Source organism: Manis pentadactyla, chromosome 7, assembly GCF_030020395.1.
Source record: "Manis pentadactyla isolate mManPen7 chromosome 7, mManPen7.hap1, whole genome shotgun sequence".
Lineage (NCBI taxonomy): Eukaryota > Metazoa > Chordata > Mammalia > Pholidota > Manidae > Manis > Manis pentadactyla.
The window spans coordinates 75,868,625-75,896,461 of record NC_080025.1 but is presented as its reverse complement, the minus strand read 5'-3'; the positions used below and the strand labels follow the sequence as shown (position 1 = coordinate 75,896,461).

The window sequence follows — 27,837 nt, the reverse complement described above, 5'->3', positions numbered from 1 at the left end:
AGTGATGAATATTAATGACCCATTGTGGACATCCATCCCATCAGCCTGCTGCTGCACAGTACTTATGCATATTTTTATTAGCCAGCTCTCACAGATATATATTTCTTTTCCCAGCCATACTTAGGTTAAAAAGTTCAGTATCTTAAATTGTGCTAGAAATCTTACTAATCAGAATTTTACAACATTGTTGAGGAAAAGAAAGAAAAAACAATTTCTGCAGTCCTCCAAGAATCCAGGTCATCTAATTCCAAGTGGATAAGGTCACAGAGTTGGCCATTGCTTGAATCCAGATCTTCTAATTCCAAATCTGGAGCAATTTATGTTAAACTTGATAGTTTTTTTTAACATACTACATACTTTTAAATGAAGAACATGCAGTTTTCAACCTTTTATATGATGACATCATTCTTCATTTTTCTTTTTCAGATAATACTAAATATACATATACTCCAGGATGCCCAATTTTTTACTGCTTACAAGACATTATGCGAGTCTGTAGTGAATCCAGCTCTCACTTTGCTACACTTACAGCAAGGATGTTAATAGCCTTGGATAAGTAAGAAATGCCATTAAAAATATTTTGTAATAAAATACATATTCATAGTAGAAATTAGCTCTGATAGAAACAGACACTTTTGGAAGAAAATAATGAAATTAATAATATGTATTAGTAATATATGTACAATGGTAAGTTTCTGAAGTATAATATAAAAATGAAAAACCCCAAAGATAAGATTGCCCTGGTTTACTTGCACAGTTAATTTTCTTACAAAGCGCAGATTTTTTATCAGTGAACAAATCGTTTAACCTATCATGCCTTTGTCTTTTTGTAACAACAGAGCTACTGTTACCTATATCCCAGTGGCTCAAATTTTAAAAGTACTTCATGTTTTTTGAAAGGGGTTTTTATCTTATAATGATATATGCATTTTAAAAAATAGATTGCTGTGTCCATTAATGAAACTTTCATTGGTAATAAATGAAGAATTTATCTAACACTAGTTAAAATTACAAATAACTGAATGTAATACTAGAAAGTATCACATGTCATAATTGGGTAGTAGTATATTTTTTTCATCTTTACTTTTGAACATATATGTCTACTATCTCTTCTTTCTATTTTACTAGGTGGTTAGATGAACGTCATGCACAGTCTCACTTTATTCCAGCTCTATTTCGACCATCTCCTCTTGAACGGATAAAAACTAATGTCATAAACCCTGCATATGCAACTGAATCAGGTCAGACAGAAAATTCACTTCATATGGGCTATAGTGCACTAGAAATAAAGAGCAAAATGTTAGCCCTAGAGAAAGCAGATACCTGTATTTACAATCCTTTGTTTGGATCAGATCTTCAGTATACAAACCGGGTAAGGATTGAATTAATTTTGACCTTGATATCCAAAGACATTTCATATCAAATGTATTTTTTTTCCCTGAGATAAATACATCTATTAGTAATTATAAATGTTAAGATGGCATCCACACTTAGCTCTATTTATATATATAAAGATCAAATATCTAAACCTCTTAAGGGGTTTTGTTTTTGTTTTGTTTTCCCTTTCTAGGTAGATAAAGTGGTAATAAATCCATACTTTGGTCTAGGAGCTCCAGACTACTCAAAAATCCAAATTCCCAAACAGGAAAAATGGCAGAGAAGCATGAGCAGTGTCACAGAAGACAAGTACTATTCTCATTTACTCCCCATTGTTTTTTTAAAACTTACTTTATTCTAATATTAAAATAGTTTAAAATAATACATGTAATTAGTATGCAATGCAATCATTGCATAAATGATTTAGTTTGCAGCTGCTTAGTGATATATAGCTTTCATAGATATGTCACATTTGTTTTGAAACAATTTGAATTTCAACAGTGCTATTTTGTTTTTTAATTTCTTTTTAATGATCAGGGAACGACAATGGGTAGATGATTTTCCTCTCCATCGAAGTGCCTGTGAAGGAGATTCAGAACTACTAAGCCATCTTCTCAATGAAAGATTTTCAGTCAACCAGTTAGATAGTGACCACTGGGCGCCCATTCATTATGCATGCTGGTAATGGATTACCTATTCTTTTCTTTTTAGAACAAATGAATTCTCAGTTATAAATGTTAGTGTTTCATTTCAAAACTATTCTCATTCCAGCCACTTTTTCTGTACCCTGTTTGCCTATGAGCTTTCTATTTAGATCTTTGATTACTGTATATGTGCCACTGTTTAGAATTGCAGTGTATACCCCATGGGAAGAGTATCATTAGTATTCTTAGGCATTACAGGTCAAACAGTAGGATAGCTAATGACTAGCAATTGTCTTTGCACAGCACATGGTCCCTTATTCACGCTTGCAATCTATTGTTTTGTACTGGCATTATATTTGTTTATCCTTACTTTAAAATTTACATGTGTTAATTAACCCTTTATGATTTAACCTTGCATCATGTGAGAAAAGTATGTTTAGTTCTTTGGGAAGCTATATTATCAGGAAGCCCCTAAAAGCCTTCATTAGAGTCACTTTTTTCTTTTCTTTTGTTTTTTTTTACAAGAGAGGGATGAGCTTACAGGATTGGGGTTAGTTCTTTCCACTAGTTGTCCAATGTAGCTCTTGCTCGCCTACTCTTCTCACATGATAGTTAACTCTCCCTTAGCTGGGCTGAGTTCTTAAGTTTGTTTTCATAGCAGTAACTAACTATTTGCTATAGGTCATCCTTTAGAAAGGATATAATAAAGTTATTTACCGTTACTTCTTACAGGAAAGTTGCTTTTGACTTACATAGTTTAAAGTGAAGTTCCCTGGCTAGTTGAAGAAGAGCCTACATTATATACTGCCTGTTCAATATCTATAAAGTTCTTAGCTGCATAACATTGAGTAAGGTACTTCACTTCACCTCTGGATCTCGTTTGTTTTTCTACATATAAAGTGCATTAATTAGATCATTTCTAGAGTTACTTCCAGCTCAAAATTCTTTTGATTCCACTGATTCCAATATTGTGATCAAGTAGCTAAATATAGTTGCTTTTAACATGCAATTTTTCTCTTTTAAAAATATGCTGTTTCCTTAAAAATATGCTCCTTTATTCTATAGTGCCTTAATTGTTTTCCCATTATAAAGAATTTTTATATATTTTGATTTGGAAAAAGTTACCTTAAGTCTTCTTTAACTGATCTTACAGGTTTTTCTTCAGATGGCTAGTAAATACTGACAGCAGCAGTACTGAAAGAAATCACATACTTTACCTGGAGCTAAACAAAAAGAGGTGGAGAGCATAGTTCAAACCCTTAGAAAGTACACTGTGGAATTGGGAAAGACTGAGGCAGTGAATTTTAGTTTAGGAATCCCAAATTTATATTTGGCAATTTTGTTGCCCTTTTAATGGCAGAGGATTATTTTCTCTTCTAATAAAAGGTGCTAATATATTCAACTTCCTATTACATAAAAACAGAAGTATGGTATAGTATTTAATGTGCTCTGGAATGTACCTAGGTTTCAGTCCCAACTCTAAATTCTAAAAGTATGCCCTTTGGCAAATTACTAGTGCCACTAAGGATCTGTTTCTTACTACAAGATGGACTTAATAATAGTACCTTTCTTAAGATTAAAGGAGAAAATGCAAGTAAATTCTTTGAGACTACATGACAATAAGCATGCAATAATGTTGGCTGTTACTAGTAAGGTAAAGATTTTGATGTCAAAATCTAAAATTCATTAATCCATAGTATTTTTAATTGGAAATTTTATTGCTATGATATACCAAGGAAGAGAGTTTTAACCTTTTGATAAAATTAATTTTCTCTCAGCTGGAAATATAACCAAGTTTAATATACCAGGAGTTGTATGGTTCACTTGTAATCCTTTTAATCAGATCATTTGATGTGAATTTGAGTGAAAACTGATTTAACTATTGAGTAAAGAACTTAAATTACTTTATCTTGGAAATGTTCTCTTGTTTGCTAACTGGTTTAAGGATTGAGGAAAAGATTATTAGGCTATCTCATCAACAGACTGGGATTGGGGGCCTATCTAGAAGCTTAGACAAGATGGTTTACCCCTTTTGGTCTGTTTTCTCATTTTTAAAATGAGGATTTTTGTTAGATTGGTAGTTCTCAAACTTTCTGGTCCTGGGACACCTTTTCATTCTTAAAAATGACAGGATCCCAAAGGGATTTTGTTTATATGAATTATCTAATGTTATTTACCATTTATTGCAGTATTGCATATCACATGGCCTCTAGAAAAATCCACTGTATACTTAGCAGAAAGTGAGAGTGAAAAGAGATGATAATATCTTAGTATTAGTATGAAAATATATTTGATTTTAGGACTCCTCATGGGTTTCTGGATCACTCTTTGAGGACTACCCCTGTGATTGCTCCAAGCTTTTAAATTTTTTTATTGGTGACCACATACCTAAAAATGATGTTTTTATTAGAATCACCCCTTTCCAAAACTGTCTAAATTGGCTTTTTCCTCATGGGTAACTTGTCAGCCACTCAGTAAAAGTCTCAGTGACATCCCATATTCTCTCACCTCTCAAGTCAGTGTCTTCTCTCTCTGACAGTACTTTTAGACTTCACATCATTGCTAGAGAGTATTTTAGAACTACGATGATTTGGCTGCCTATAAGTTACTCCATCTCATTTCACTGGGCCTTCATTTTAGCTGTCTGTCCTCTATCTCATTTATCCTGTAGCCTTATATTACTCCCCTATAAGCTGTTCTAAACCTTTGTACTCTTTAGCACTTAAACCTCCATTTTCTTTCTTTCTCTACTCCCATTAGATAATTTCACCTATTTTCAAAGAAAATTGAAGCCATCAGAACTGTCTTCTCTACCCCTAATGATCAGTTTTTATTTCCATCTTTCTCCTGTATCATAGGTATGCAAATAAAATTATTTCTTGTTCCTCATTAAATTCACTCTCTTCTACACTTCTTTCCTCTTGCTTCTAATATACATGGTTCCTTCCTTGAAAACAACATTTAATTTGAACTTTTTGCCTCTTCTAGCCACTATCCTGTTTCTTTCCTTCCTTTCACAGGCAGACTTAAAAGTTAAGTGGACTACACTCACTGTCTTCTCTTTTTCACTCTTCATGAACCTGCTTAACCTTTTCTGGGTTTTTAATATCTTTCCCTGCTCTGCAGCATTTAATACTGCTGCCCCTTTCTTCATGCTAAGAATACATTGGAGTTGAAAGGGCATAATGGAGTTATAATGAAGATCAGTACAAATGCAAGATATTATTATTACCTTATTATCATTATTGACATAGTGTGACTTCTGTTCAGAAAATGGATTCTCACTCTGGCTTGTACCCATGAGACCTTGAGCAAGTTAGTTACCTGGTTCAAGCTTCATTTTTCTCATCTGTGCAATAAAAAAACTTCTGCCTGCCTCATAAGTTGCTGTGAAGATACATGTTTAATAATTATATAAGAAAGTACCTTGAAAACTTTAAAACATCTTATAAAATATATGTGTTAATTATTTTTATTACTTCTTGAATTGTTTCCTTAGTGTCTTTCTGTCCTGAAAAATGTTTTTCAAGATGCATTTCATTGTTCTAAGATGTTTGCTTTTCTCTAAATTCTCTCTCAGAAGGATTTCATCCATTCTGCCAGCCTTAACAGTAATTCTTTTAAGTTAGATGAGTCTGTGTATTCTCAGATAGATATTCCAAGCCTTGGCCTTCCTCCTGCATATCATGCTGCATTTTCAATTGCTTACTGAACAGTTCAGTCACGCATTTTTTATGTATAAGGCAGTTTGGATAATGCAAAGACACTGCCCCTACCTTTGAAGAATTTCCAGCCTGACAGATGTGTATAAATTAAGGTGAAAGTAGAGATAATAGATAAGTCTTGTAAACAAAGCAAAAATAAAATTCCAAAATGTAGTGGGACTATAGAAGAGGTAGATTTTAAACTGTTCCAGAGAACTACTAATAGGATTTAACCCGAATAAAATGAGGAGGGGGAAAAGGACATCTCAAGAATAGCAAAGAACATGAGCAAAAAGTCATGTGAATAAGAAGGGGTAGGATACAATACAAGGGGTAGGTTCAGGGCATAGAAAACCAGAGCAAAGAAAGAAAAGTTGACAACTCAGATTAGCTCTAGAGATGTGCTATTTTCCCCTCAAATGCACCATATCTTAAAGCAAATTTCCTCCAACCCACCCCACCTTTTCTTTACAAACAGTGAATTACTTTTCCAACATTGCTTCAGATTGCAGCTTTATATAAGTCTCTGGTTCTGACCAAATGGTGGACTCACTATGTCTGATACGTGCTTTGTGCTCTTCTGGGTCCTTGCTTTGCTTACTTCTTGTTTTCCCCCACCTGAAATATTTAACCTCTCTGCAACATCTCTTCAGTTGCTTCCTATTTAAAAGACAGTTTGAATTGTTTCACTCTAAAACACTTTTCAGGACCATCTTTGACTGAAGGCAAATCTCCCTTTTTTGACCTTTTTAAAGCATTAATTATATACTATTTTTACTTGACAAATATATATAATATTTTGTTAATATCCTAAGCTGTTACTTAAATTATACGTTACATAACTTATCCAGTGTTTGTTTTACCTCTCTGATTACATTGTAAACCTTTATCAGAGCAGAGACCATGTAACTTAACAATATCTTTGTGTCTCCACATTGCCTAATACAGTAGCTACATTAAAGCATTATGCCTAGGGCCTATTTTGTAAATCACAGTCAGACCTAAATGAAAAGCATTATTAAGTTTGTTTTTTAATTACTTTGTGATTCTGAACCTATTTTTGACTAAAAATTTTATCTCCCTATTTTATTATTTTTATACTTTACCTCTTCTGGGGTGGTTCTTCATCATCTGCTCTATCTTATATTTGAGGTTTCCCATTTGGTTAGCAATAGAAAAAGTTGAATTGAACTATAATAATGAATAATAGACACTGAAAACATTTACATCAATGTCTTAACCTCTTGCTCTCTACCCTAGAAAAATCTTAGATTTCTTTGAGACATCATCTAATATTTGGATTTTTAAAACATTCCAAATGCCTTTTTTTAGGTAAGTTTTATTTTCTTGTAGGTATGGAAAAGCTGAGGCTACTCGCATATTGTTAGAGAAAGGAAAGTGCAATCCAAACCTTTTAAATGGACAGCTTAGTTCTCCCCTTCATTTTGCTGCTGGTGGAGGACATGCTGAAATAGTACAGATTCTCCTAAGCCATCCAGAAGTTGACAGAGTAAGTTATTTTCCAGGTTTCATTTTTTTAGTGTTCAAGCAGTGAATAACAAGTAATGATGCTAAAATGTTCAATTGTATACTTGAGAGGTCAACTGAAAAACAACAAATTTCACTTATTATATATAATGAATGATACATTTATGTATTAACTTTGCTTTTGTGCATAATTTTTAGATAAACAGTTCAGTTATATTAATTACATTTACTTTCTGCCACCATCACCACCATCCATCTCCCAAATATAAATAAAATGTAACTTCTTCTTGTAATACATTGTATTTCCTCAAAACTATCTTTAAGGAGAAAGATCTTCTACCCATCTTCTAGATTTTTTATTAACAAATATTTTTTAAAGGGGAAAAATAATAGCTTTAACAAAACCTTTGTTGTATCCATAATCAGAACTTTTAAAAAACAGTCACACTGATGAGTGCTTTGTCTTTCATCTTTGACAATTCATGTTTAAGTATAGTATATACTAAATATTGTTTTAATATTTAGTACTTGCCAAGTCTTATCTATTATGAAATTTAACTGATTGATATTTTCCCTTAGAATACCATATATTTGTAAAGCCTTTTTTCTTAATTTTTTTCTTTTTTCCCACATTTATAGCACATAACAGACCAACAAGGGCGATCCCCTTTAAATATTTGTGAAGAAAACAAACAGAATAACTGGGAAGAAGCTGCAAAATTGTTGAAAGAAGCCATTAACAAACCCGTAAGTATCATCTTCAGAAATTGTTAGAGCTAAGCATAATATTTAAATAAGTATTTGAGGACCTGTGGCAAGCATGGAAAGATACGTGGATGAATGGCTTCTTTACTGCTTTAAAAAAAATGATGGTTAAAACCTGTAAGTAGTAAATTTATCATCTCTAACATTTGGACATTTAGTCTTGCATAACAAAATACAAATTGTATAGATAAATAAATATTTCTAACACTTTTTTATCTAATTTCCAGAATAATCTCTATTCTTGATGATGTCTGAAAAATAGCAAGAGAATTAACAGTTACAAAAGACTCAGCTACGTTGAAAAGTTATAGTGGTGATAAAATTATCATGTTTTAAAATTGTTTGACAATGTACAAACCAGATAAAAGGATTTATATGAACCGATAAAGTATAAAAGTTTGATACTAAGCAGTGTAATTCTTCTGTCTAAGCTTTCCAAGATATTTTTATCAACTAGACATTAAGTACTTTTTTAGTATTTCTGTGAATTTAACACCATGAAATGCTGAAACTGACCAGTGATAAAGAGTAAATTACATGATCTTTGTCTCTAAGGAATACTACACACACACTCACCATGAACTCACAAAGATTTTGTCAAAACACTATTCCATGAGCACAACACAAAGGCAAGGAAATTAGTAGTATAGGCACCCTCAAATTATACTTCATTGCAATTTTTTTTTTAATTGTATAGTTAAAACACATTTTTATTCCTGGCATAATTTTTATATTTTAAGTGTATAAGATTAGAGAAATTAGGGAACTTTATCCAAAATGAACTGTTATGGAAGTTGTTTCGGTTCATCAGTTACTTCCCACAACAATGAAAATGTATTGAGAATATTACTACTCTCTGGAATTTTCTGAACTGGAGAAAAGAAACTGGCTTAAGGTCCATTATTCCATAACTTACTGTCTTAGACCACAGATTCCTTTTAGGACAAATTATTGCCTGGTACACATTTCTACAGTGTAATTTGTGGCTATTAGACTCATGAGATACTTAACCAACACCAGATTCAGTAGCCAACTCTGTATCTCTCATATAATATTTACATTGTTTATTAACAGCCTTAAAACATCCTCTCAGAAAAATGTGAAGTCAAATATTTTTTCAAAACCTATTTGTCTTAGTTTCTCAAATTTACTTGACCATGGAGCTTCTAGGGGAAAGCACGTTAGAAAATATAAATAATAAAAGTAAAAGTTTTAAAGATATTGCCAACAGATTCCTGCTTGAAGCAGTTATTTCTGATATTTTCCCTATTAGAAATCTATAATACAGCATATGAAGTTGATACTAAAGCATTTTGCTAGGTTGGGATGTATTATTTCAAACCAAGATGCATAATTTATTATCATTCTTGTCCAAGTATGAAAAAGTTCGAATATACAGAATGGATGGATCATACCGTTCTGTTGAACTGAAACATGGAAATAATACTACAGTTCAGCAGATAATGGAAGGAATGCGTCTTTCTCAAGAAACACAGCAATATTTCACTATTTGGATCTGTTCAGAAAACCTCAGTAAGAAAGTTGTTACTCTGTTGTGTAAAACTCCTTATTCCTTTTTAGGAGTGGGTTGGTAAACTGAAGTATAATGTCAGTTAATTATTGACTTTTAAATTTTGAACTGATATGGTGTTCTTTATATTAATTACTAGTGTTCAAATTGCTGAAACAGTTAACCCTCTAGGGCTCCTTCTCCCCTGCTTCAGTCAAAGCATATTTTAAGTGGTAAAAACCAAAACTTTTCTTCCCTGGCAGTGAAATTTGATTTGAATGTCTTTAAATGAAGTGTTCATTCAAACTGCCTTTATTTTCAGTGCTCATTTCAAAATAATACAAATGTCCTTTTTCTTTCTATTAGTTTTCTATCAAATCTTATTTAAAATCAATCTAAAGTCACTATAGATTTGTACCTCAGAATACTGCAAACCTATAAAGGAATTAATGGAGGTTATTGTGATGGGTTATCTAATGACTTAATTATGTATTTTTTAAAATACCAACTTCTAATTGTATCATAATTAAATAAGCTGTAATGGAATTAAGGATCTTCATATACATTTTATAAAATTCAAGAATTATTCTCAATTTTTATATTCTTGAAAACATAAGCAGTTAGCCTCAAATTAGGTAGTAATATTGTTTCAAATCAATGTTGATTTAAATTAGGCCTTTGTGAGTATTCAGTACTAAAGTGCAGATAGTTTAATGTAAACTTTATATCTGTTGAGAAAATTGATTTATTTTTGCATTATCATTTATAAAAGGAAAGATGTTTTTCAGGCCTTCAACTCAAGCCTTATCATAAACCCTTGCAACATGTTCATGACTGGCCAGAAATACTTGTTGAATTGACTAATTTGGATCCCCAAAGGGAAACACCACAGCTTTTCCTAAGAAGAGATGTGAGACTTCCTTTGGAAGTTGAAAAAAAGGTTTGCTTGGAAATCTTACTTACAGTTATTTACACGCACCGAGCCTATAGAGTTCTAATGTAGACACTAGAGGCAGAAATTGTGTTCTTCCTGTACGAGGGGGTTTTACTTCTGTTTTTCTGTTGATCCTCTCATTCCTGTGCTAAATGGTAGAGTTTGAGTCCGTTTTCTTAAAAACCCTGCTTGGTTTTCCCATTTCCATCTCCATCATCTTAGAATACAAAAGAAATACAGAATCTATCCTAAAGAGAATTGGCAACAAAATGGGAGACGGATTGTATGGATGAAAATTTTAGAATAAATAGAAAGGAAGTACAATAGCAAAGATAAATTTAATAAAGGGCTAATTAGTGTGTAAATTTCAAAAGAAGAAAGATATATTAGTGTTGGAGGTAGAACAGAAAAAATATTCTGGATGGAGAAGTTCATATTCACAAAGGGAATACATAAATTATCCTAATAGTCAATAAGTGCCAAATCAAGCAGAGAATTACATAGATAATAAAAATGAGAATCAAATTTATATTTGATAAAAAGATCTGTTCCAGAAAGCATGTTTGGATTTGAATTACTATAAATTTAAGAGGACAGGTTAAATAATGCCATCTGAAGGATGAATAAACAAAGAAGAAACATAAGGGAGATATTAAAAATTAACCTAGTTATGATAGTCTAAATACAGTGGTAATTGTGAAAAAAAAAGTTCCAAAATATACAGTGCATTTCCTCATTCTTTTTCCAAGGGAATATTAAGTAGGTAAGCAAATTTCTGTGACTAAACTTAGTAAATATTTTGTACCTGAGTACTCATATTGTCCCTCTTATATTATTACACCAAAGATAGATTTGATCCTCTCAGTCAGATATATTAGGAGTTACATAAAAATATGTATGAAATTTACCAAAAATGAAGATATTATTTATTTAAAATGTTAGAATCACATAAATAGAATGATAGAAAGACCACATGGAATAGGAATAATTTTAGGAATAAATTTAATTTCTAGGAATATAGTGGTAGCTTAATTTAACAAAAGAGGTGCAAGACCTGTGCACTGAATATTATAAAACGTTACTGAAAATAATTAAAAAACACCTAAGTAGCTGGAAAAGATCTGTGTTTTCGATAGGAAGATTTAATATTGTTAAAATATCTATAACTAGCAAGGCAGTTGATTGAATGCAATCACTTAAACAATTCCAGCAGCCTTTTTGCTGAAATGAAAAGGGAATTCTCAAATACATGTGGAATTGCAAAGGGCCTTGAATAGCCAATACAATCTTGAAAAAGAATAATAAATTTGGAGGATCCATACTTCCCAGTTTCAAAACTTACTAAAAGGCTACAATGATCAAAAATGTGAAAAGACAACCTAAAGAATGGGGAAAAAAATTTGCAAATCATACATCTGATAAGGGTTTACTATCCAGAATATATGAGAAGTACAACTCAACAACAGAAAGACCAACCTAATTAAAATGGTCAAAGGACTCGAATAACATTTCTCCAGTGAAAATAAACAAATGTCCAACAAACACACGAAGAAAAGATGCTCAGCATCCTTAGTCACTAGGGAAATGCAAATCAAAGCACAATGAGAAACCACTTGACACCTCCTAGGATTCACACTTTAAAAAGAGAATTTTAAAAAGAAACTAAACAAAAGTGTTAGTGAGGATTGGAACCCTTCTATACTGTAGGCAGGAAAGTAAAATGGTACAGCCGCTGTGGAAACCAGTTCAGTAGTTCTTCAAAAAACTAAACAGAATTACCATACATTCCAGCAATTGCACTCGTAGGTATATAACTGAAGAATTGAAAACAGGAGTTCAAACAGATACTTGTATGCCGTTGTTCATAGCAGCATTTCATAGCAGCATTAATCATATTACCAAAAAGGTAGAAACAAACTGACAGATGAATGGATAAGCAAAATGTGGTATATATACACAATAAAATATTATTCAGTCAGAAAGGAATGAAGTTCTGTTAACATGCCATAACATAGATGAACCTTGGATAAAGTGCAACATTAAAGTTTTAAAACTTGGAAAAAAGTCTTATGCTTTCCTTTAATGTAATTTGAAAGTGCAGTGTACTGTGAAAATTTTATGAAACTCAAACTTCAGTATCCATTATATAAAATGTTACAACACTGCCACACCCATTTGTTGATGTATTGGCTGCTTTTGTACCACAGTAGCAGAAATGAGTAGTTGTAAGAGAGACCATGTGGCTTATAAAGCTTAAAATATTACTATTGAGCCTTTAATAGAAAACATTTGTCAATCCTTTCTAAATCAGTAGCAGCTTATTTATATACAAATGCATAGCTTTTACTTTTACTTATCAGTGACAAGTTGTATATTTTAACAGGAAATTGTAGCCTGATAATCAAATTACATTTTTTCTTTTAAGATTGAAGACCCACTAGCTATTCTTATTCTCTTTGACGAAGCCAGATATAATTTACTGAAGGGCTTTTATACAGCTTCTGATGCTAAACTGATAACACTGGCAAGTCTACTGTTGCAAATAGTTTATGGAAATTATGAGAGTAAGAAACACAAGCAAGGTTTCCTGAAGTAAGTATTTAATACAACCTGTGTTCTTAATGCTATGCTCAAGATTCTGTTTAACCAAGAAAGTTTAAAAATGTTACGTTATTAAGAATATTTATACATTGGTTTGGAATTAAATAATACAAGCCATGGAATGAGGAAAAAAACCTATGGTAAAGCATTATTTAAGTTATATTCTCTCCAAAGTTATTATTTTTTATATTTGACTACAGTTTGAAATATATATCTTATATGTTTTCTTTTATTTACCTTTATTATATGTTTAAATAAGTTCACTAAAACCTGAATATGTAGGAGAAAAATGTTCTAAGGTAGATGCATTTAAGAATCCCACCACAAAAACTGGTTGCATGTTCAGTCTTCAAGAGAAAACACTGAATTTTTAGCTCATCTGAAGTTTCTTTATTGTGGATTTCAATTTTCAAAAGTATTTTGTGCTTTTAATTTAAAAAAGAAACATTTCTCTAATTGAGAATGTTAGGATTTTGACTTTTGTGTAAAATTTTCAGAGTTCTCTGATTTTTTATAACAGATTTTTCAGCTCAAAAATCATGTTACTTACAGCAATTTATATCTAAATGATTATAGTACTTGAGTTATAAAAGATGATTTATTTAAACGATGTTGGCATATTTGCTTATAGTGAAGAAAATCTAAAATCCATTGTACCTATTACCAAATTGAAAAGTAAGGCACCTCATTGGACAAATCGAATACTTCATGAATACAAGGTAAGCTGTTTGTTTAATAGAAATAAGAAGATATTTTTTAGCCTAGTCAAAATTTTGTAAATTAAATTGTTTTAAATTTTTCAATATATTTAAACATAGTTACACTAAATTTATAGTCCTGAAATTAAAATTGGATCTTTATTTCACATGTCTGAAACTCAAAGTAGCAAAATATACTTAATAACATGTAACCTTTTACTGAATACCTTCCATATACTGGATACTGTGGTAAGGACTAGAGATAAAAATTTTAAAAAAACATTAAATTACACATGGTCACTGTCCATGAGGCACTTAAAATCCAATAGAATGGGCAAATAATATTTCTAGCCTGTGATATTTTTCTTTTTTCTTAATATTAAGATTCCAAAAGAAAATTGCTCTTGGGATAATGTCACACAATTTTATTCTTCTTTGGGGGCATCTTTGATTTTAGAAACTGCTTAATTGACCTACTTTGATTATAAAAGGTACATTCTCTTTTTATATCTCTTTTTACCTTTTTTTTAGAATCTTAGTACAAGTGAGGGTGTCAGTAAAGAAATGCATCACCTTCAGCGCATGTTCTTACAGAATTGTTGGGAAATTCCTACATATGGAGCAGCTTTTTTCACAGGACAGATATTTACCAAGGCAAGCCCCAGCAATCATAAAGTCATCCCTGTGTATGTAGGAGTGAATATAAAAGGACTTCATCTCCTTAACATGGAAACCAAGGTAGATAGATTTTCAGATGTTTTTGACCAATTGCATTATATAATATCTAAGTTAACAGTACCTGCCTACATGAAAAATCTAGAAATGGCATATATTTAGGGCTATTCATTTCAATTTCATTTATAATAACAAAGGATGAGGGATGAAAATTAAATGATTATCAGTAGGTGGTTAATTATATTCCTTATATAATTGTATTATATAGTACATTTCTACATTGAAATATTATACAGCCATACAAAAGAATGAAGAATTTTTTGTGAAGAATAATCTCCAAGATATAGTGAAAAAGCACAACGCGGAACCACATGTACTAGATTACCATTCATGTAAAAATGGGGGAAATGAAGACTGTATTTACATAAGTACATATTGCTTGTGTATGCATAAAAAGTCTCTTAAAGTCTTTAGAGAAGCAAGTCAGGTAACTGGGAACAAGAGGAGGAGAGAGACTTTTCACTATGTACCATTTTGCAACTTAAAGAAAACTTTTTTTTAACTGTGATTATATTACCTATTTAAAAAATCAGTAGGGTTTAAATTTTTAAACAACAGATAAAAAAAAGATAATGTGTGACATAAGGGCTTCAGTTTGGAAATGAGAATTAGTTATAAGAACCTTTTGTGGGGCAGGCAGGATGAAGTGTGGAAGGGATTGTAATTACCCATTTGATACTTTAGAGCTTTTCAATAAGTCTTGTTTCTGAATTGTTTCCCTTTAACAAAGTCACCATAATATAAATTACAGGGTTAGCAATTATTTTTAGCATATTTAACACATTTAACAGAATGAACAGCTTTCTAGTTTATAATAAGAAGCTAACACAAATAAAATTTATTTTGTTCATTCAAATTTGTCTAAGAATAGACCATTTTCCAAGTCAGTTAAAGTATAACTAAGCTTATGCATTTAAAAAGGCTAAATTTTAGACTGGGAACTTTCATCATAAACCTAGTACCTTTTAGCTTCTTCATTTTTGTAAGTCATCTGAAAGAGTTTAGTCATTTCATGGTAACTCAGGTAACAGTTATTTTACCATGCATTTAGATATGCCTGTGAATGGAGATAGAGAATATGCAGGTACATAGGGCTAAAGAGGGATTGGCTTAAGTAGGTGGAACCTGGACCTTGATTTTTTGAAGTCTCTGATGAAGAACTTGCTTTTGAGTCATTTTCTTATCATGTTCTGTCTAAATTTTTTCACTTACACAAAATAGACTGCTGCTTCTTAGGCTGTAACTACTTTTCTATTTCACTTGTACTAAGTTTGATAAAGGAAATGAAGGAGAAATTCCCCTCACCATTTCAAGAAGTTTTTCCTCTGCTGCTTCAGTGCATTTTATACCAACATCTCCCTGTCCTTCATTAAACTGGATGGTGATGCTATGGGTGTGACAACACTACATCTTTTCTCTAAGCTGTGATTTATGTTTGACTTTTGGTAGCGTTCCACGCTTATGCAACAATAAGTTTAATACAGTATCCAAATGATGTTTCAGCAATATCTTAAAACATTTCATATTATGAATAATATTCTGGTCCAGGAATTGAATAAGTGAGATAGCAGTAGCAGACAGATAACAATATTAGTAGTTAATAGTCTGCTTTTTCAGGATAAGATGTTCAATTACTAGAATTATAAATAAAAATGCTGTCCTTGGGTATACAAGAAGGTGACTGAACCAGAAAGTAACAGTGTTTTCTGTCCATCTAACCATTACCATTATCTCTGTAAGCCACTGACAAATTTATAGCACCTATGAAAGCTCTAAGATGATTATATTTTCTAACATCAAAGATGGGAACTTGTCCTCAGTTGTCTTATATTCACTGATATCTGGTAGGAGTGAATTTGACAAGCTTTCTTAAATGGAGTAAACATCTTCATCTGCAAAAATACCTCAATTACATTTAAAACTCTACATTGGATACAGTAGCTTCAGAGATTAATTCTCAGGAAAAGCCATAGAATACAACTTTGTAAAAAATATATCAATTACTTCTGCTTTCTATATCCTGTTCTCTTTGAAATAATAAAAGTTGGCCATCAAAAAGTGTAGTTTGGCCAGTTCATATGCTTGTTGGACACTTGTCTGTTCTACTTACGTAAAATGTAGACTCTGCTGGACAGAGCAATGCAGTGTGTTACGGTTCAGTGTTTTCCTACAGTGAATGCATTGTTGTCTTCATAACTGAACTGTGCTTGTTGATCTGTCTTGAGCCATAATAGTAGCACTGCACAAACCCAGGCAATAGATGACTCTTTGCTGATGTCTAATTATTTTGAACATAATGCCCTGAAATAAACGGAATTATCCACGTGGTGCCATTCTTCATGGTCACTTGTTAACACCACTGTTTCTCCATCTGCTGGTCATTTATGTACTGCTTCTAACTTCTGTGGTTTTCCCTTTTCTGCTCTGCTGTTTCTGTTGTGCTTTTTGACTTCCTTCATTAAACACCATGACCTCCTCATGAAGATTTTACCTCCTCATGAAGCTACTTTTTTCCTCTAGAGTAGACTGATCTCTCAGAACTACCAGGTGGACTCTCTGATTCTTTAGTTCCATTCATTTGTTTTCCTTATTGTGGATTTCTCAAAAATTCCTTCCTCCTTGCACATTGCCTTTTAACAACAGAACCATTATTGTTAACTTAATGGCTTCAGTACTTTTTTTTGGTAATTTGACACCCATATAATTGAGGAGTACCAACTCATGTATTTTTTCTATAAAACTGTTTTGAGGCCATATTAATGGACAATTTTTCTGTCTCCTGATTAAAACAAATTTCAAGTGATTGATCCAAAAGAAAGACATTTTAAGGTGTTATGGGATCTTGACTCAATGTTTGAGTGTGCATGTTGGTAAATAGCTATTTTAGCATATTTTATCTATAAAGTTGTATTTTAAAACATGGGTAGCTAGTTTTAAACAATATGTTAGTAGTTTCTTGTAAATAATATACACTCATGTAAATTAATTATACTGTATTTCATTTATAGAACCTCACTTTGAAAATGCTGCCCTAAACCATCATCTTTTTGACATAGCCTTAGTTTGTTATTTATAATCAAAATGTTAAGAACTGCTAAGTCATAGAAAGCTAATGTTTCTAAACATACATATTTTAAAAGATGCACAAACGCTTTCTTCATATATGTGTATAAAAAGAATATATTTTTAGGGCAAGAAAATGCAAGTGACTCGGAGAAAATTATTTTAAAATAATCAAAAGAATATATTGAATACCTACTTAAGTATATCATTATGTTAGGGATGTGGTAGAATAGGTCACTCTAATACCAGTTTTAAATAGTTCTCTTGAATTTATGAAGGGTATGTTATCAATTTTTAAAATTATGCTTATTTTTCCAATAATATATCACTGTACTTATTTTCAGTGAGTTGAAATTGCCTAAGTCAACATGTTAATCCATTACATAAATTTCAGATTTGAAAGTAGTATGTGAATATTCAAAAGGTACTGAATAAAATGAGAGATTGTTTTTAACACACAGAGTAAAAACTTCAATGTTTAATTTTCTTGAAAGTCACTGATAGAATGGGCATCTTTTTTCCCAGCTTTTTTCAGATATAATTGACATATAACACTATATAAGTTTTAGGTGTGTAACTTGTTGATTTGATAGACATATACTACAAAATGATTACTATCATAACATTAGCTAACATCTCTATCATGTCACATAGTTATTTTTGCATGTGTGGTAAGAACATTTAAGATCTCTCTTAGCAGTTTTCAAGTATGTAAAACAGTATTGCTAACTATAACTACCATGCTGTACATTAGATCCCCAGAACTTACTCATCTTAAAACTAAAAGTTTGTATTCTTTACCCAACACCTCTTTATTTACCCATTCCCCAGCCCCTGGTAACCATCATTCTACTCTTATTTTCTGAGTTCAGCTTTTTTTAAATTTCACATATAATGTTACCTATAGTATTTGTCTTTCTCTGACTTATTTCACTTATAATGCCCTCAAGGTCTGTCCATGTTGAAGGGAAATAGCAGTATTTCCTTCTTTCTTACAGCTAAATAAAATGGGCATCTTTGAAATTTTTTGTCAGTGTGATACCAAGAATATCATTGCTCAGGGCAGTCTCTTGAGAGCCTGCCATTTATGTGGCTCTGTCCTGCAGGCTGTGTGAGGTTGTTGTGGACGTTTTGAATAGGTTTCATTCTAACATTTAAAACCGTTATGTTTAGCTTTGACTATGTAATTGTAGAAAGTAAGAGAAGATAGGTGTTGTTTTTAATATGTATTTCAATGTAACAATTTCTAATTATGTTGCAGGCTTTGCTTATAAGTCTTAAATATGGTTGTTTTATGTGGCAGTTGGGAGATGCTGGTACATGTTTTCAGATCCACAGTATGGAAAACAAAATGAGTTTTATAGTACACACAAAACAGGTAAGTACTTACCAATTATTTTGGGCCTCTAATAATGAACTACTACAAAAAAAATAGTAAGAATTTCTTTTTCTAAAAGTGACATTCCATTTTTATTCAAGGAAAACTGACTTTTAGACTAGGGAAAAAGGGTAGGCCTTTCCTAAGTAAAGGCAGAAATGTATCTGAATAATTTATTTTAGTGTTATAACAATGGAACTTTTTTTTCTGCCATGTCCTTTAATTCTGGTCAGTATTTCCTATCTTGTCTATCAAGGTATTCTCTATCAAGTCCTTCCCTCATCTTGACTAGTATCCACTCTGAGCCACAAGTTACATCCAGTAGGTCTCTTCTTAAATCCTTTCCAAAGCCTAAGTAAGTCTCCCTCTATCCTTGATATGCTGCCCCCTCATTAGGAAATTCCTTAACAAACTGATAAAGAACAGCCCAATGCCAGGTATGATATTTTTATACGTTTCTTATTTTTACATGTTTACACATTTTTACTTCTTTCATATTAATGTCAACATATATTTTACTTTGTAGGCTGGCCTTGTGGTAAAACTATTAATGAAACTAAATGGACAGTTAATCCCCACTGAAAGAAATTCATGAGAGGAGAGCAGCTGATACTTAAGCCACCACATTTTGTGATGCAGATTTTTTCCATGAAAGATTTCTTCAACTATTACTTTTAACAAGGCATTTAGTCTCTTGTAATATATATGTATACTTCTATATTGTACAGAATCTGTACTTATGTTTGGTGTGTAATATACCAACTAGTTTTATATTATATTCTCATAAGCTATTCTAATTTTTTAGAAAAACACAAAAGGTATAGATTGATAGTCCGCATAACATTAGATAAAATAATAACCTTTATAAAAGTTATTTTTGGTAAATGGTAAAGAATTTGAAGTGGAATGTGATGAAATTAAACTATAGCTTTGGTATTACTGTGTCATTTCAAAATATACTGAAAGTAACATGATTTAAATAAAGAAAATTGTTTTCTACTTAAACCATATAACACTGTTTAAAACATTTTTTTAAAAATCTATGAACATTTTCCAACATGTTTTTAGAAGTCTTAGTTAAAATGTATATTTGGCATAAGTTGATATTTCTCAAAAGTATAGTGCTTGAACCTGCTGCATCATAATTACTTGGGTACCTCTTTAAATGAAGAATTCAGGGACTCAGTCTAGAAAATTCATTCATTCTCTGGAAGTAGCAAGACCTGGGAATCTTTTCTTAAGCTTTGGTTCATTTTCTGTTGAAATAATTTAGACCCAAAAATGAATTTTAATTACTAAAGTTAAGTAAATTACATAAAACTGCCTGGGACACAGCACACTCATACACAGACACACAGATTATGGGACAGTATCTGGATATTAGTTGCATTTATTAAGTACGTGTGTTTTATGAGTTGGCTTAATGATTATTTATATTTTCTTTACATTATAGGAAGTAGATCACAAAATACCTGCTCGTTTCATTTAGAGGAGTACTGGTATCATAGATGGAGGAGCTAACTTCATTAATCTGCCATTTCATAATCTTAGAAACTAGTCTTTCAAGGTAGGACATTGATTATGTTCTAATAGATACAATAGTCACATTTAAAGTTATCCTATGGATTGCAGATAATTTTTCTACAGCATCATTTTACTCTTCCCATTAATTTTGCTTATTTTTAAAGGTGCTGTAAGCCTTATCAAAATTAAGATTATATGGCTAAGTAAATTCACTGACAAAGCCTGATCATCAAATTATCTTTAATTCTGTGCTAAGCACTTTTGATTCTACATAAACAACGTCCTGTTCAGTGTTATCCATTCCAGTGGCCTCAACTGTTACCAAATACCCTGTTGACTCCCAAACCTAAAACTTCAGCAACTTCTCTTCTGAACTCTAGATCTTAATTTCCAATTTTCTGCTATTCTAGCTCCATTTAAATGGCCTACACAAGGAACTTCTGTTTCATCAGAGCTAGAAACAGAATTTGTTTTCTCTACTCCATTCTGTTCTTCCTTTTGTATTCTCAGGTTAAAGATATCATCACATTGCATCCATTTGCTTAGCCTAGAAATCCTGGATGGATCTTCTTCAACTTCTCCCACTTTTATCACCTTACACATTCCATTTATCGAGCTCCGTCCAGTGTTTTGTGAGTTCTTTATCATTCCCTTTCTCCCTGGTTGCACTGCAACCACCCTACTTCACGTCCTTGCCATCTGCTCCTGGGCTCACTGTAGCTTCCTCTCTGGCCTCCCCTGACTCAAGCTCTGTGCCCCGCACACCTCTGCCACAGTGGTGCCAAGTTCACCTTTCTCATAGATCTGATTATTTCATTACCTTCTGAAAACCTTTCATGGTTCCTCATTCCTCACTACCTGCAGAATTAAATTCCAGTTTCTTAGTATTGACTGTAAGGCCCCTACTACTCTAACCTGCCTATCCAGATTAATTTCTAACCATTTTGCCCATGCTCATCCTGTGCTCCAACCCCGTATTTCCTAACCCTGTAATCACATGGGGAATTTTAATACTTTACGACTCAATAATTTTAGGGTGGAACCCAAGCATTTCTGTTCTTAAGTATCCCATGTGATTCTGATGTATAGCTAAGTTTTAGAACTGCTTTTATAGCCAACGTTAATGAAATTTTCACAGAGGAAGGTGAGGAAGCAATGATAGACTACATTAGACAACTCCCTGCTCCATAAAATGTATCCTCTTGGGGTTACACAGTATGGCAGTCCTCTAGAGAAAGGAAGAGGAGACTCTTAGAGTGGATGGCTATTAAAGGCTTAAAAATATATAAAATTAAAAAGTGAATTTTCAAATACAGTACTGAGGAAAGAAAACTGATTATTATCTACCAGACCATAAGCTAGAAGTAAACAATAGTGGAGAAATTGAAATAGCTTTTAATGAGAAATAAAACCAGAACAGCTAACACTGCAAATGATAAATGTATTAGAAAACCTTAACAAATCTTGTAAGATTAAAAGTTGCCAAAATTGACCCCGCAAAATTAGTCTTGGTAGAAATATTTAACAAAGTAAAACTGTCCATAGTTCTTGACCAAATTAAATAGGAGAATTGCTTCAATAAAATTTACATTTTAATTTGATCCTGAGAAACTCATTGGCAAAAACAGTAATTGGAAGAATTTGATGTGTGCGAAAACTGATGAATCAATTCCTTGTTTATAATTTATATAGAGAAAACACTTCCAATAAAAATAATTTCAGTAAAATGAAAAGGGAATTAATTTTTTTTGCTGTATTGTGTAGAAAACTAACCAAATTTAAGTTGATGTGAGTGCATGCAAAAAATACTTTCTCAACAAAAAATCCATCTATGATATGATTCTCATTTAAAGTTTCTATTCATAAAGTCAGCCTTAAGGCTATTTGGAGCGACAGGGGTGGGCAGACTGAAAAGGCCCTAAAGCAAAAGAGGGTTAAGCCCTGGGGGTTCTTAGAGACCAGAGGGCTTGAGGCAAAGAAATATCTTTCAGACATTTTGGGGTATAAGTGAGAAAAGTAATTCCAATATATTGTGCTAATTTCTATGAAAGAATGAAGTGCTGGTTGTTCACGATTCCTGGAAAGGCTCCAAGTATGGGTGGGAAATTAGGGACTTACTTTCCTATTAGTTAAATAAACTTTGACTTGTGTATGATTCCTACTCATAATAGTAATAGCTAATACTTAAAGTGGTGCTTCCTATATTCCTGGCATTGTTTGAAGCACTTTTAGATATATTAATTCATTTAATCTTTATAACAATCACATGAGGCAAATACTATTATTCCCATTTTACAGATGAAGATAACAGTTAAGTCACTTGCCAACCAAAACAAGTGGTGGAGCTGAGATTCATATGAAGGCAGTCTGGCTCCAGAGTATAAGTAATCACATACATGATGTATGGTTGTAATAAAAACAAAGCAAAATACTTGTTTTCTACCATTCAAAAAGCTTAGGCACCAAACTTCCTAACAGTGCTGAGAATTTTTTCATCTTTTTATATTTTAAAACTTTGAAAATAATTGTGTATGGAGAGGTTATGTTACTTGTCTGAGGTCAAAAACAAGTAAGTGATGGATTCAGAATTCAAAATCTGGCAGTCTGGCTTCTGTATTTAGACAGTCAGGTAAAGTAGAAGTAGCAGGAGAGGTTTAAAAAAAAAGGACCAAATCTTGAAGGATGTTGTTCCCTGCTAATGAGGAGTCATTGGAGGCTTTAGGACTCGACTAGCTCAGATTTAAGTGGAAAGGTCACCCTGGGCCAATGTATAGAAGGGCTCAAAGGGGGGGTTCACCAGTTACCCACATTATTAAATCCTCACCACAACTAGAGCAATTACTATCTGTCAACATAGAAAGATGATACAGAATCATTGGCTATAGTCTCCATGGTGTCCTACCATCCTGATGACCAACTTTATATTATGATTGAGAATTTTTGTGTCCCTTAATCCCCCACCCTTCCCCCATGGTAACCACCAGTCACTTAACAGTGTCTATGAGTCTGCTGCTATTTTATTCATTTTGTTTTGTTTTGTTCTTGGATTCCAGAAATAAGTGAAATCATATGGTATTTGTCTTTTTCTGTCAGGTTTATTTCACTTAGCATAATACCCTCTGGGTCCATCCATGTTGTCACAAATGGCAGGATTTCTTTTTTTTTATGGCTGAATAATATTCCATTGTGTATGTATACCACATCTTCTTTATCCATTCATCTGTTTATGGACATTTTGGTTGCTTCTATATCTTGACTATTGCAAATGCAGCAATAAACATAGGGGTGCCTATATCTTTTTTAATCAGATTTTTTTTCCTTTGGGTAAATTCCTTTAAGTGGAATTACTGGGTCACATGGTATTTCTGTTTTCAGTTTTTTGAGGAACCTCCATATTGCTTTCCGCAATGGCTGCAATTTACATTCCCAGCAACAGTGTAGGAGGGTTCCCATTTCGCCACATCCTCATTTGTGGATATTTTTTAAATGTGTATCATGAGAGATAAGAAGTGTTTAAAATGCCTTTTAAGTGTACACAACAAAAAGGAAAGCAAAAGAGTCAGGGAATTTAGAACAACTAGATGTGATAGGAATACAAAATAGCACAACAGTTTGAAAAGCAGTTTGGTAGTTTCTAAGTTAAATATACACCTATTATAGGACTATAGTCATCCATTTCTAGGTATTTATCCAAGAAACAAAAGCTTGTGTTCACATAAAAATCTGTATGAAAATGTTTATGCGATATGTTTTCCATTTTTTCATAATTAATAATGAAATGTAACTATTCATAATTGCCCCAAACTGGAAACAACTGAAATATCCTTCAACAGGTTGAATAATTGAATGAATAAACACTCAGAGCCATTCATACAATGGAGTACTACTCAGCACAAAAGGAGCAAACTATTGATGAACTATATGGATGAATTACAAATACATTAGTTAACTGAAAGAAGCCAGACTTCAAGAGGGTTATATCATAGCATTGCATTTAGATGACATTCTGGAAAAGGCAAAAGCTATAGGGTTACAAAGCAAATAGTCGTTATCAAAGACAGAGGATGGCAGTGAGGGGATATAGGAACATAAAGGGGCAGCACGAAGAAATTTGGGGGGGCAGGGTAAAAGAACTGCTCTTACCCTGATTGTGATTGACAAATCTCACAAAACCTACATCAAAAAAAGGAATTTTACTGTACATAAATTTTAAAAGTACATTTAAGAATCACAACTTGCTATACAAAAGTTTTGAAAATTTACCAAAAATATATAAAGATTTAATAAGTTGGAGAAAGACAAACACTGTATGATTTCACTTCTATAAATAACCTGAAAAACAAACAAATCCAAAGGGCAAAAAAAGAAAACCAAACCAGAAACAGACTCACAAATACAGAGAAAATGATGATTGCTAATTGGATGTGGAGAATAGGCAAAATCGGTGAAGGGGATAAAAAGGTAACAAACTTACAGTTATAAAGAAGATAAAAAGTCCAGCATAGAGAGTACAGCCAATAAATATATTGTAATAACTTTGTTTGGTGACAGGTGGCAACTACACTCCCCATGATGAACATTTCATGATGTATGTAATTGTTGAATCACTATGTTGTACACCTGAAACTAAAAGAATATTGTATGTCAGCTAAACTTAAGTCAAAAAAAAACACAAGTAGAGCAAGTGGGTAGGGACATAGAAGAAGACACAAATTGGCCATGAGTTGAAGAAGATTGACAGATTATATGCTCAGAAATGCAGACAACTTTTCTAAACAGGAAAATATAAATCTGTGATGACAAAAATGCAAAGCAACCTTATAAATTAGTTTATATGAAATAATTAAACTCAACTAATTATATTAATACAATCAGTGATGGCACAGGACTGAAACAACATGGTAACATACTTGGGTGTTACTTAAAATTGGTTTGATCTTCTGGTAGAGGAGTCTGTAAAATGTTTATTTCCTTTGACCAGATGATGGGCCTTGAGGGCAGTCCAAGGATGAGCCCACTGTCCACACTTACTCATTTGCAATGCTTTACTGGTACAACTTCCCCAACTTGCCTAGGGAGTAAACTCTACTACAACAGGAAAAAACATAATAGTTTTACAACATTAACAGAAAAACAGAATAAAACTGTACAGTTAAAAAGTATATATATCCAAAGCAATTGTTTTAAAACAAGCCTCCCCCAAGGTATATCAAATTACAACAGAATCATGTCATTATCCCATCAACTCAGTTATATGAATAGATAATGCAGGTATAATACCATACCAGCAAATCACATACTGGCTTTTGGAATATAATATGTGGTGTTTTAATGACATGTCTTCCTAGTTATATTTTACAGATGCTGATAATACTTTTTGTTTGTATTTACTGAATATATACCATTTGGGCAGTGGGAGAGAAAGAACCTAAAAATGTCATCTGCAGATAGAAAAATGAATAAACAATTTTTACATAAATCAAATGTGTGTTGTTTTTCCTTTCTGGATTTTTTGCTTTCAATTAACTTTGAATTTAGTTTTATACACATAACCACTAAGAGGAAGAAAAGGCATTCTAGATTTTTAATTTATTTCAACCATTTCACTCACAAATAAAAAAGTCAGATTTTAAATAATTTCATCTGAGTTCTGGCTTGTTAATCTATTTAAAAATATATTGATGTTCGGGAGAACCAAGATGGCGGCGTGAGTAGAGCTGCAGAAATCTCCTCCCAAAACCATATATATTTTTGAAAATACGACAATACAACTAATCCTAAAAGATAGACCAGAAGACACAGGATAACAGCCAGACTACATCCACACCCACGAGAAACCAGCACCTCGCGAAGGGGGTAAGATACAAGCCCCGGCCCGGCGGGACCCGAGTGCCCCTCACCCCAGCTCCTGGCGGGAGGAGTCGGAGTAGGGAGGGAGAGGGAGCCCAGATGGCTAAACACCCAGCCCCAGCCATCCGCACCAGAGCGCAGACACAGTGCGTGCGTGGGGTGCTGGAAGCCAGGGAAACAGGACAGCAAGACTTGTGAGTGGGTCCCCGCAGCTGGCGTCCCCGGGACAAAGAAAAGCGAGTGCTTTTTGAAAGTCTTAAAGGGACAGGGACCCCACAGCTGGACGGAAGTGCCCCAGAGCACACAGCCCAGCAGCTGGGAATCACGGGGAACTCTGTGCACCCGAACCCCCGCAGCACAGCATGGAGGCCCCTCACTGGGATAAACAGCCTCCCGCCTGCTCCCCCTCCGACACGGCTCCGCCATATTGGAGAAGCAGCCTGAGGCAGGCCACGCCCACAGCAACTGCAACGCTAAACTCCATAGCGGCCCCGCAAGATCAGAAACCCCGTCAGCACACAGCTGCCCAGCACAAGCCGCTAGAGGCCGCTGTTCTCCCAGGAGAGGAAGGCCACAAACTGGCAAGAAGGGACTTTCTCTTACCCGACACACACACCACCTCCCCACAAATAAATCTATCACCATGAAAAGGCAGAAGAAATTGATACAGACCAAGATCACAGAGGCAAACCCTGAGAAGGAGACAGACCTAACCAGTCTTCCTAAAAAAGAATTAAAAATATAAAGCTCATAACCATGATGATGGAGCTGCAGAGAAATATGCAAGAGCTAAGGGATGAAGTCCGGAGGGAGATTACAGAAATGAAACAATCTCCAAAAGGATTTATAAGCAGAATGGATGAGATGCAAGAGGCCACTGATGGGATAGAAACCAGAGAATAGGAATGCATAGAAGCTGAAGCAGAGAGAGATAAAAGGATCTCCAGGAATGAAACAATATTAAGAGAACTGTGTGACCAATCCAAAAGGAACAATATCTGCATTATAGGGGTACCAGAAGAAGAGGAGAGAGAGACAGGGATAGAAAGTGTCTTTGAAGAAATAATTGCTGAAAACTTCCCCAACTGGGGGAGGAAATAATCGATCAGACCACGGAAGTACACAGAACTCCCAACAGAAAGAACCCAAGGAGGACAACACCAAGATACATAACAATTAAAATGGCAAAGATCAAGGACAAGGACAGAGTTTTAAAGACAGCCAGAGAGAGGAAAAAGGTCACCTACAAAGGAAAACCCATCAGGCTATCATCAGACTTCTCAACAGAAACCTTACAGGCCACAAGAGAATGGCATGATATATTTAATGCAATGAAAGAGAAGGGCCTTGAACCAAGAATACTGTATCCATCATGATTAACATTTAAATATGAAGGAGGGATTAAACAATTCCCAGAGAAGCAGAAGTTGAGGGAATTTGCCTCCCACAAACCACCTCTACAGGGTATTTTAGAGGGACTGTTCTAGATGGGAGCACCCCTGAGACTAAATAGATGTCACCAGAGAAAATAAAATCACAGCAAAGAAAGCAGGCAAATTCCTAGGC

The 27,837-nt window shown here is 33.4% G+C and overlaps 1 protein-coding gene across 5 annotated transcripts in view; it reads left to right on the top strand.

Moving 5' to 3' along the window:
* KRIT1 (KRIT1 ankyrin repeat containing) overlaps nt 1-24,863 on the top strand; it is a 34,284-nt gene extending 9,421 nt beyond the window's left edge. For 3 of the 5 annotated variants that reach the window (XM_036879248.2, XM_036879247.2, XM_036879252.2), the window contains 13 exons: nt 427-556; nt 1,129-1,372; nt 1,571-1,686; nt 1,915-2,058; nt 7,079-7,235; nt 7,853-7,960; nt 9,355-9,511; nt 10,277-10,428; nt 12,848-13,014; nt 13,655-13,742; nt 14,253-14,459; nt 18,781-18,897; nt 19,424-24,863. In XM_036879248.2, coding sequence (XP_036735143.2) covers nt 427-556; nt 1,129-1,372; nt 1,571-1,686; nt 1,915-2,058; nt 7,079-7,235; nt 7,853-7,960; nt 9,355-9,511; nt 10,277-10,428; nt 12,848-13,014; nt 13,655-13,742; nt 14,253-14,459; nt 18,781-18,897; nt 19,424-19,492 — 1,856 coding nt within the window. In that variant the 3' untranslated portion in view covers nt 19,493-24,863. Of the gene's footprint in view, nt 1-426; nt 557-1,128; nt 1,373-1,570; nt 1,687-1,914; nt 2,059-7,078; nt 7,236-7,852; nt 7,961-9,354; nt 9,512-10,276; nt 10,429-12,847; nt 13,015-13,654; nt 13,743-14,252; nt 14,460-18,780; nt 18,898-19,423 lie in introns of those variants that run through there. The other 2 variants (XM_036879250.2, XM_036879254.2) reach the window with 2 other exon arrangements.
* The last annotated feature ends 2,974 nt before the right edge of the window (nt 24,864-27,837 follow it).